The sequence below is a fragment of the Terrapene carolina genome, unplaced genomic scaffold (assembly GCF_002925995.2).
Source record: "Terrapene carolina triunguis isolate 2854851 unplaced genomic scaffold, T_m_triunguis-2.0 Scaffold21, whole genome shotgun sequence".
NCBI classification, from domain to species: Eukaryota; Metazoa; Chordata; order Testudines; family Emydidae; genus Terrapene; species Terrapene triunguis.
This window is the reverse complement of record NW_020664372.1, coordinates 2,710,514-2,721,975: the sequence shown is the minus strand read 5'-3', so window position 1 is coordinate 2,721,975 and position 11,462 is coordinate 2,710,514. Positions and strand designations below refer to the sequence as shown.

General features: G+C 36.7%; 1 protein-coding gene across 1 annotated transcript in view; it reads left to right on the top strand.

The window, feature by feature from the left end:
• Positions 1-10,771, top strand: part of DIS3 (DIS3 homolog, exosome endoribonuclease and 3'-5' exoribonuclease) — a 27,586-nt gene extending 16,815 nt beyond the window's left edge. The window contains exons 11-21 of the mRNA XM_024212035.3: positions 171-272; positions 1,251-1,315; positions 1,406-1,490; positions 2,148-2,275; positions 3,280-3,366; positions 4,611-4,767; positions 5,353-5,567; positions 7,011-7,179; positions 7,764-7,922; positions 8,487-8,609; positions 10,362-10,771. Coding sequence (XP_024067803.2) covers positions 171-272; positions 1,251-1,315; positions 1,406-1,490; positions 2,148-2,275; positions 3,280-3,366; positions 4,611-4,767; positions 5,353-5,567; positions 7,011-7,179; positions 7,764-7,922; positions 8,487-8,609; positions 10,362-10,448 — 1,377 coding nt within the window. The 3' untranslated portion in view covers positions 10,449-10,771. The remainder of the gene's footprint in view (positions 1-170; positions 273-1,250; positions 1,316-1,405; positions 1,491-2,147; positions 2,276-3,279; positions 3,367-4,610; positions 4,768-5,352; positions 5,568-7,010; positions 7,180-7,763; positions 7,923-8,486; positions 8,610-10,361) is intronic.
• Positions 10,772-11,462: the final 691 nt, after the last annotated feature.

Here is an 11,462-nt window from a genome sequence, read left to right as displayed (position 1 = left end):
ATCAATCGCAGTAGTTGCTGCAGGGAAATGGGATTGTGAGGAGAGATGAAAAACACAGAGGGTCTTTCATATTGTGAATCTCTGCTTAAGATAATTCAAGAACCACTGCTTCAATCCATAAAATGCATACAATGTGATATGCTGAAAGTCATGTTTTATTTCTTTCAAAGGTTGGTGTACATATTGCAGACGTCAGCCATTTTATTCGACCAGGAAACGCTTTGGACCAAGAGTCAGCAAAAAGAGGGACAACTGTATATCTATGCGAAAAAGTAAATGTTCTTTTCATAGAGCTTTCTTGTTTTAGTGGAATGTTGTTGCTAACATTTTATTTGGAGGAGATGGAGACATATCATTATCTCCAAGCTGAACAAAAGGGAGGCCTTTAGACTGCACTTAATTTGGATAAAGTGTTAAAGTAAACACACACTGTATCAGGAGTCAGCCAACAGAGCAGGACTGTAGATCATTCTAAAGGTTTTCTCTAAATCACAATAAGAAATACATCACTTTAGAAGTATGTTGCATATACTGTATGTCCCAAATAGCAGGATTAAGAGAGGTATTCTGCATACTTCTGACTCTGGGGTATTAATCTCATTGTAATTTGCAGATCACTGTTAAAGATCAGAGTTATAGTCCCTTCACTTACTGGTCATCAGTCAGCCAGAGTAAAGATGACACAGTAATTGGTAGTTACAGCAGAACAACTGGCACAAGTACGGAATCCTAAAGTAAATACAGTGATGTGGCATTCATAGGCAACAAGATAGTCAAAGCTGTGGGGTCTGCTCAATTCAATATAGTAACATCTGATTAGCTTTTCTCATTGCAGAATCTCTTGTAGCCTACAGAGACTCCATTTCACAGATGTCTGTGCCCAATTCAGCTCCATCTGTTTTGTCCTGCTTGCAGCGGTATATTTCTTATGGACCACCATTTCTTTTCAATAATAGCTACTGTAGAAAGAGCTGTTACAAAAACTGACACCTGTCAGATCCCACTCAGAAGCAATAAGTTTCTTCTGAAGTTGTGTATTCCTTTTTCTTATAAAACTGAAAAACTATTTTATATTTTTCATGATGAGATTAATGCCAGCTGGAAGAGCCATTTAATAAAAGCTTAGAACCAATATTTTCTTGCTGTTAAATATTTTATTGTCATATGATTTGAGATGGAAAGAAGCCTCTCACGTATTTAGGTAAAACTGTATGTATTGCTAAATAGTTTGTTTATCCCTTGTCTTACAGAGGATTGATATGGTTCCAGAGTTGCTTAGCTCCAATTTATGCTCCTTGAGATCTAACGTGGACAGGTATTTGTACCTAATCCATATTTAGATCTTGTCCAAGTAGCTCCAGATGCCTTTTCCATGTTTTTAACTTTGGTTGATTCTTTTTTTTAGGTTTGCATTTTCATGTATATGGGAAATGAACCACAATGCTGAAATTTTAAAAACCAGATTTACCAAGAGTGTTATTAATTCCAAGGTTAGTTATGTGTATCAAAATATTATTTTAATGCTTATAAAAACAACCTGGATAAACTGTATTGGAAACTGAATGTCCTAAGGACTCCATATATAGGAGTTTTTCCTTCTTTTCATTACTCCTTTTCTTAAAGTTTTTATTTCATTTTATAATTAGAAAATGACTTTTTAAATAAAGTCAAAATAAATGCCTTGCCTGAATCAACGTCTTAAGGCAAATAAACAAGGGGTTACATTTCTCTTCCTATACTTTTTGGCCTGATATACGTTCATAAAGTACGTAAATAATGGGCCTGATTTTCAGATGTCAAGCACCCATAACTTCTTGTACAATCAATGGGAGCTGCAAGTGGCCAGCACATCTGAAAATCAGGGCTAACACATGTCTCTGAGACATTAAAAAGTACAGTGTAAAAGCCAAATTGTGTACATCTGTATATGTGTTTTCTGTTGTGTTAGTCTCAGAACACTTGAGGATGATGAGGTAAATTCAGTGTTGAGTGGTAATCCTTGGGATTATGATTTCCTTGTTTGTGCTGGTTTTCAGCATACTTTGACAATGAACTGTGGCTTGTATTTCCAACAGAGGGAAGAACATTTTGCTGTTCAATACTCAGTTGTATGTGGTATTGTCACATTGTTTGTTTTTCTTTTCAAGGCATCCCTTACATACGCTGAAGCACAGATGAGAATTGATTCCGCAAGCATGAAAGATGATATTACTACTAGTTTGCGTGGACTAAATAAATTAGCAAAAATTCTGAAGAAGAGAAGAATTGATAATGGGTAAATTTGTTCAAATTGGTTTTAATGTTATGGTCTCATCTGTTTAGTTGTTTTAAATCTGTCCAACTATATCATGCCGCTTGGTGTTAGTCTGCACCAGCCAATATAACATTTCATAGATCAGTGTTAGATTGCCATTATAAAGTAATAAAGACTATATATAAGGTAGTTATTTTAAGTTCTCCAACTATATTTAACCTTTTAATTTTCTTTTGTAAGTTTGCGATAGATATTTGTAATAAGGTTTGTATAGCAAGCCAATTATATTTTAAAGCATAGCCACTTTGCAAAACTTACTATTTAGTCTTGTTTTTGAGTTAAAGGAATGCCAGAAAGTTTCTATAGTGTGGGGGGAGACCACTTAGAGAATTGAGGTTCTAACTAAAACTGAAACAACCTGAGTTGTAGCAGAACTGCTAGGTATCACTTGAAATACTTTAACGTACAAGAAACCTATAAAGGAGGGTTTTTTGTTTCCAGCTTTCATCTTACAATATTCAGTCATCTCAAGTAGGTGCGTATTTAGGAATGTTAACTTTCCTTTATCCCTGCAAGAGGAATGTGTATACTTCAAGCTGAGGGTGTAATTCCCAGTTTGAGGAGACATACTTGTGCTAGCTTGCCACAGTAGGAGGGGTTAGCTGCCCCGACTATGTACTAGCATCTCTGATGGCGCACACTTGGGGCTGCTAACCCCTTCCACTGCTGTAGCTACATCCTATCTTTAGCACACTAGCGCGAGTATGTCTCCTTGAGTTGGAAATCACACCCCTAGATTGAAGTGTAGACATACCCATAGAAGTACATTAAAATTTTGGTTTGGGAATTCAGGGACTGATCCTCAGAGATGTCAAGCACCCCTAACTCCTGTTAATAGAAATGAGTTGCACTTGCTTGACTTATATCACAGTCAAGCCGTGTAATTGTTCAGATTACTTAAACTGAGCCTTCCAGTACTTTTTGCTGTAATACGTGATTATTTTGTTCTGTTTATTGTCTTTCAGGGCTTTAACACTTTCCTCACCCGAAGTTCGTTTCCATATAGATAGTGAAACTCATGATCCTATTGATTTGCAGACCAAAGAGCTTAAGTATGTGTTATGGGTTTCTGGTGGGAGGAGTTGTTTTGTTTATTGAATAGTGCATTTGTAGAGTCCACTTAAGTTTGGTCAGTTAATCCTAGATGATTGTATGATTTCTATGAATTTCCTAACAAGTCTATGAAGTATGTAAATCAGGGAGGGTCCCTAGTAATATTTCAAATTGACATCTTACTTTTTACTAACTTAGAACAAAATTTTCAAATCCTGAGTGTTTAACGTTAGTGATAATGTCAGGCTCAGCACTCCCTCTCAATCTCTTGTGGGGCTACCTAGCAGTTGATGAACAAAGATAAGAGCTCAGTTCACTAGCTGAAAGGCAGAGGCAGTACCAGCTGAAAGGCAGCGAGCAGGGGAATGAGAGGGTAGAGTCCAGCTTCCATGCTGCACATACAGGAAGCAAATGGAGAATCGCTTCCCCAGAATCCTGGAGCACGTGGGGATGAGGCAGAGGGATCCCTACCAGCTCCCTCCTGGTGATGAGGACAAACACTGCCTGTTGAAAACAGTGGACCTGAAGTTTGGGGGCCAAGGGAGGACAGAGCATGGGGTGGGGCACACTGGGAGACAGAGATCTGAGCAGACACACAGCATTTATATGCATGCACAATGATCCCGAGACACTTTATGTTAATGTAGGACATAGTGCTACCAAGGGACTTTTGGGAAGAGGGGAACCAAGCTTATCTGTGCAGCCAGCTCTTTGTTTTCCCTTTAAGCCCAGCCCAGCTTTTGAGTCAAATTTTTTTTTGGACTCCATTAGATCCTCTCAACTTTATTTTGCATAGGTGCACATATGTGCAGATGAGTTCTTTTATGTATAGTGTGCTTTAATATTAGAACAATTATATTAAGAAAATGTAAAGTGGCTCATCCAGCCATTTCCCTTCTGAATAAGTGCTGAATAAACCAGTGCCATGCTGATCTGATTTACAGACTTTTTATTGTGATTTTTCTCCCCATTCTTCCCCCCAGATAAATTGTAGGATTGATTTAGTGTAACTTTTTGCTTCTGTCTCCACCTCCTTTTTGGACCTGTGTAAATATATAGGTTTGTCTTTACATATTTTAAAATGTTGTCTACTTATGTTTGTATAAATGTTCTAAATTGCTAGTTTACTAGGCTCAGTTTTAGAATCTTGTCAGAGGTAGTAAAAAGACATCTTTATTGAGTGCTTAAGCAAATCAAAAATTTAAATATTCTTCTAACAGTGCAAAATGTTTCCTGTTGACAGAGAAACTAATTCCATGGTTGAAGAGTTTATGTTGCTTGCCAATATCTCCGTAGCAAAAAAAATTCATGAGGAATTCTCAGAATATGCCTTGCTCCGGAAACACCCGGCTCCTCCTCCATCAAATTATGACATCCTTGTGAAGGCAGCGAAGTCCAAGGTAAGTTTTTAACGTTTTAGAATAAAGTAATTCTAAATAAAGGCCTATTGTTTGCTTTTCTGCTGTGTAGACCTTTCTTTCTAATGGGCCACTTAAATTCCAAGCTTGCATTTCTACCCATTATTTTGTGTATTGTGTTCCGTTTTGTGTATGGTGTTCCGGAGAGCAGCAGCTGCTGGTTGGGCACCCAGCTCTGAAGGCAGCGCTGCCGCCTGCAGCAGGGGAGAAGTAGGGATGGCAATACCATACTATGTCACCCTTCTCTGCTGATGCTGACGGCGCTGCTGCCTTCAGAGCTGGGCGCCCGGCCAGCAGCCACTGCTCTCTCCTCTGCCTTCAGAGTGGAGTGGCCAAAGAGCAGCGGCTGCTGGCTGAGGGCCAGGGGGTATCGTAAACTACTACAGACACAAAGAAGGGGGGCACAATCAAATAACTTTGAGAATCACTGAGATACAGTATGTGGGGCAGCACGTACCTGATAAGTTTGGAAGTGCTGAGATGAAGCTGTTAAATTCCTGCATATGACTTTGAAAATTTTTAAGGATTTGACAATAATATAATAACTCTGGCCTTTTTTTCTTACAGAATTTGGAAATTAAGACTGATTCAGCAAAGGCTCTCGCTGACACTTTAGACAAAGCTGAATCTCCTGAATTCCCATATCTAAATACGCTGTTGCGAATCTTGGCCACTCGCTGCATGATGCAAGCTGTCTACTTTTGCTCTGGAATGGATAATGATTTTCATCACTATGGCTTAGCATCACCTATTTATACACATTTTACTTCACCCATCAGAAGGTAATTTACTTTATGGAACTTTCAAAGGAAAAAAGCGAGAGTGATGAATGCATTAAAACTACTTTTCATACTGTATCGTGCCTCATAATTAACAAAATTTCATGGTAGTTCTTTTGATTTATATTTGAAAAGGATGACTTGTGCAGTGCTCCTGTAATCTTGGTCTGAGTCCTCTGTTCCTAGGTTTGCTGTAACTCTTTTCCATGACATCAGGCTCAGTATTCTGATTTCAGTCATGCATTCCATAAAATAGGACTATTTCTGTATTTTAAGTGGAAAGCAATATATCCTTAATATATGATTCTGTTGTATAAAAGCACATTTTTTAATCTCCATTTAGGATGAGACATGCCAAACAGAACCTGCAGCAGAATCTGGCTAATCATTACCATGTAGGAGCTCTGCTGCAGAATTTGAGTGTAAAATATTTTAGGAGGGATTAATTTACATATATAAAACGTAGCCTTAATTTAACATTAACTTAGTAAATAACATCACATCTGTACATTACACGGGGAAGCAAGTAACTTACTATTGGCTTAAGTGAGAATATGATGTGAAAACCAAGTGTGCATGTAAAGGGTAATTCCAATGTACATGTTTTAAAATAGGGCTTATTTTTACGATTTCCCTGACATACAGGTGGATCTAAGTTTTATGGAAACTACCTGTGCTTATCTTTACTTCCTAGATGTATATTTAAGGCAAATGTGTTGTATATAGATAATTGAAATTCCTGTGGAATACATATTTATAATTTGTTGGTAAATTGTAGAGCTGTTAAAAGTCCAAGAATAATATGTCAGTAGCCAAACTGGCTATCTTTTTGAGTTAAGCAAAAGTTATTGTCCTACTATAGTTTCATACATAATCGAGTTCAGTTATGCTCTGAAAATTGTTAAAAATTGCATTGGCATTCCACACTGAATCAATAATTCTATATTTAAATTTGCTCAATTGACAAGGGAAAAAAACTATGGCTCAACTGCCAGTGTGCAAACTCCCCCTTGAATTTGAAAGTCTGTTTCTGGTTTACACATCACTAATAATAAAAAGTCTGCAGGTGGAACATAGTAAAGAATTCTGTTGTTGATGTAGAACTCAGAAAGTAATCTTGCATCACCGTGCTGGCTCTGCAGCAGATTTTTTTGTCACTAAAATAAGCAAATATAATCTTGAATTCACACAGGGAACAGTTCTGTTCAGTAAAGTGATGTCCTTTTTATAGAGTTGCTTATTGACCTCTTATGGAGTTGCTTATTGACTGCGCACAACCATAACACCAGTTCAATAAAGTTCCTTGTCTCGGATAAACTTTTTAAAAAAAAACTTGAGTAATTTCATTCATACAAATAAAATGAGATTCAGAAACTTCCAAAAAATGAGTACATTCTGATATGTTGGCTCAGACTTCTGTTAGTGATTTTTATCTCATCCGCGCAGGTACGCTGATATAATAGTACATCGACTATTGGCAGTGGCTATAAGCGCAGACAGTACTTACCCAGAACTTACAGATAAACATAAACTAGCAGACCTGTGTAAAAATCTCAACTACCGACATAAAATGGCTCAGTACGCACAAAGAGCATCAGTTGCATTCCATACCCAGGTAAGTAGTTTTGAGATGGGGTCATGCTTTTCAAACTGTAGGAAAGAGTGAACATTTGTAATAAGAACTACATCTCTGTAGGTAATATTTTGGTGTACTGTGCAGGGCAATAACATACAAGTCAAGTCTGAAGCATGTAAGGAATGGTTAAGGGCCTTGAGTATAGTCTCTTTGGAAAAGAGAAGTTTCCAACATTAGAGTTCTGCTTCTAAAGAACATCTTAATTTTATCTAGGATAATAAAGGACTCCCTGGTACTACTTTTGTTTTTAAAAATACCATATATACTACTGTAATGTGTTTTTAAAAAATTTATAAATAATACATTTTTAAATTTAAAATACCTTGACATTGAGCCCAGGATTATCTGAACCCCACTACAGCAGCTAAATAGCAAAAAGTTATGAACTATAGCCAGATACTTTAATACATTAATTACAATGTCCGAATGAATAGTATGAACATGCTTTACTTGTGATTGTTTGATAATTGTCTTCATAACAAGCCATTATAATATCAGTTTTTAGTAAATCTTTTCATTGTCTAAACATTTGTTTTTATCCTCATGATTCATCTCTCTTACAGTTGTTCTTCAAAAACAAAGGAGTAGTGAATGAAGAGGCGTATATTTTATTTGTAAGAAAGAATGCAATTGTGGTTCTAATCCCCAAATATGGCTTAGAAGGAACTGTCTTCTTTGAAGAAAAAGACAAACCAAAGCCAAACCTCAATTACAATGATGAGGTACAATATTTAAGGGGATTTTATTCTTATTTTGGTTTTTCATTTGATAATGGGGCACAATCTAAAAGCAGTATTCCGGTAGTTAGATGCAGGGAATTAGCATAAGAGATTGTATACTTAAAGTTATAAACTAATCGGTAGTAACAGCAATTCATCTTCATACTCCTTGTGTGCAAGTTTTTAAATACAGAAGGTTCTGAGGGAGAACAGCATTCATTAATTCTTAATGAAATCCAGCTACAGCATAATTATTTTGAACTCACTTTTGATTTTTTTTTTTTTTTTTTTTTTAATTTAGTTACTTTGGACAGTCAGTGTTCTCTTAATTAGCATATTTTTAGGCTTGTCTTTAAGAAATATTAAAACTACAGGGAAACTTCTTTGATGCATGTAGTTTGTATGAGCATTAGGAGTTTTGAATGGTGTCTGTTATAAACTGGGAAAATATATAGTTGGTAGCAAAAATAAGAGATCTAAGATGTTGGGGATGAATTGTAAGCCTCAAGTATTCAGATATAAAGTTCCATGTTGAAAAAAACAGTTAAAAATATTGACACATTCCAGGTACCTTCGCTTACAGTGGGAAACACAACGTTTTATACATTTGACAAGGTTAAAGTGAACATCATGTTAGATGCTTCCAACATCCAACACCAGAAAATTCGTATGGCACTGGTAGAACCCAAGGTAAGGCACAGGCTTTACAATGCAAATATAATTCAGTTGTCTTAAAACTATTGCATAGTAAACTTCATATTTAACTTTTAAAAAGTCATTATTTCTTTTTATTAGGAGATTGCAGTAACACAAGTCACATCTGCTTTTAACAAAAACAAATCTGACTTCAGTGACATTGGTTTGGTTTGGTTTTTTTTTAAACAGTGGCTTCTACATGCTGCAGGAGCCATATATTTTTAAAATGAAGATATTTAAGAAGAAGGGGTTCTAAAGTAAATTTCACTTCCACAAAGTACCTTTTCTCACCAGTGGAAATTCCACTGGTGGATCAGAAGTAATATATGACTTGAACTTCAAAGCTCCAGCCCACAGACCATAAACTTGTAATTGACTCTCTAAAAGAGATGCAGTTAACATGCCTGTTGACATTAGTTTGAGGGTCTTTTTCCAGATTAACATTATATTTACGTAGTACTATGTTTCTCAATTTAAAATTCTATGGGCAAAATGACAAGTTTTAGCTCATGCAACTATTGGTTTACTAAGAATCATAAACTTGATACAGAAATGGCTGTTCCTTTTCACAGCAACTTCTGTATATGCCCAGCTATCTTTGCCTAGAATAAATTTCATAAGTATTTCATATAGAAATACCATGTTGTAAACTATAAGCTAGTACTAGCAGTTAGCATCAAGACTATAGATCTTGGCCTCTTCCCCCCCCTGCATCTAAGACACCTGTATTCCACCTCTTTGTACCTCAGGCTAGCTGACAAATTTTACATGACAGGAGCTCTGAGACCACCTTGTGTATTTGCATTCAGCTATTAACAATTTTTAGAGATTTAAGTAATAAATAGTAGACAAATGTGAATTAAAAACAATATAAGTAAATGTTAATTGGAGTCTTTTTCCATTCCTGAGTATATAATCATTTATGTTTTGGATTATTTTAGGAAAATGATGAATCTGTTTCTAAAATATTAGATTATCCTGATCTTTGAACTCTGCCAATACAAGACTTTATTTATAATTACTTTTAGTCCTAGTCTTTATCCTTGTTCTTAATAATTTCCACTGGAGGGTATGCTTGTGTTCATTTTGGATAAAATGTTGTTTGCAGGGTGCTTATGCATAGGGAAGCATGCTGTGGCTCACCCTTCCCTAGGAACATTTTAGAGAAGGCCAGGGGGAGGAGGGGTAAGCTCAGCATGTGGAGTGGAGAACTATGAGCATGTGATGAACAAATCCGTATATGGAAAGGTTAAATTTGATTGGTTAGAGGTTTGTGTTATGTAAGTGCCATGTGCTATAAAATAACAATGGGAGGGGCTCCTTGCTGGAGGGACTCTGTCTGATTTTTGTACCGGGGCTCTCCCTTTGTGCACATTGAATAAAGCCTTGTTGAATTGAATCAAATCGAATCGCATTGCATCGCATCGAATTGAAGTCCCTTGATTCTGCCCAGCATCTGACTCATTGGGAACCACAAAATCCCAACACCACCTCACTTTGCATTGTGATTTGCTGTAGCAACATCATGACATTTATATGTTGACTTAGACTTTTATCTTGATACCTGCTGTCAGAGATACTCATTTCACTGAAATGTCAGATGAGGTCTGCATACATACTTGCATGTAACTTTTGTTAATTGTTTTAGAGCCATTTCCTCTCCCATTATTGATATTTTTGACAAGAAAGCAAAAACTAAATGTTTGCTTTAACCTTCTTCTGATATTTTTTCTCCCTTTGTGATAGATACTGGGAAGTGATGTTCCAAATCAGACTACAGAGCTGAGCACTAACAGTGAACCAGAGAAAAAGAAGAAGAAGCTGAAAAAATAGCTGCATTCAAGCATCTAATAAATAATTCAAGTGTTACCTATTTTGTATTTTGTGTTTGAAGAGGAAATTTGTAAATTCTGAGATTTCATACAACTTTTAAATTTACTTTTAAAAGATATTTTTTAATAATTTTAAAACTATTTGCATTTTTATTTCATCTCTTGCGCACCCAAGTGTTTGTAATAGTTTTTAAAACAAATATTTCAATGTTTTCATCTTGCAGGTGAAAATAAATACTCATGTAAAATGAAGGAACATTCCCAGCAGCAGTTCATTATTGTACCAGAAGTGGGAAATCAAAGGACAGTGACTTGTAGCGATTTGATAAAGTAAATTATTGTACTGTATGCAAATCTTAGGCTTGGTCTACACTTACCCCCCAAGTCGAAGTAAGGTACGCAAATTCAGCTACGTGAATAACGTAGCTGAATTCGACATACCTTACTTCGAACTTACCGCGGTTCAGACGCGGTCCACACGCGGCAGGCAGGCTTCCCGTCAACTCCGCGGTACTCCTCTCGTTGAGCTGGAGTACCGCAGTCGACGGCGAGCACTTCCTGGTTCGATTTATCGCGTCCAGACCAGACGCGATAAATCGAACCAGGAAGTTCGATTTCCAGCCGCCGAACTAGCGGCTAAGTATAGACCAGCCCTTAGTTTCTGTTTTCTTAATCACCTGGTCCTCTGAATATTACTTCTAATATTTCTGATCGCGTTGGTAGAGTATTGGTACAGTTCCACTCAGGAGGAGTCTGCAGAAGTACAAGGTCTAAATTATGCTGTTACAGTTACACCAATGCAACAATCTTACACTTCAAATTGAAATGTTTTTACTGTCCAGTGACAGGAGAGGATTGAAAGATTCTTTAAACAAAGTTGAGTGGTATTTTTGGAAAATCCTCACTTTCAAGATCAGGATTTCCCTGATTAGTGTGGCCGAAAAGGTTGAGAAAAATAAGTGTAAAATTGGTGAGTTGCTAGGACCCAGCAGTAGCCCAGGCACAAGGGAGGAGG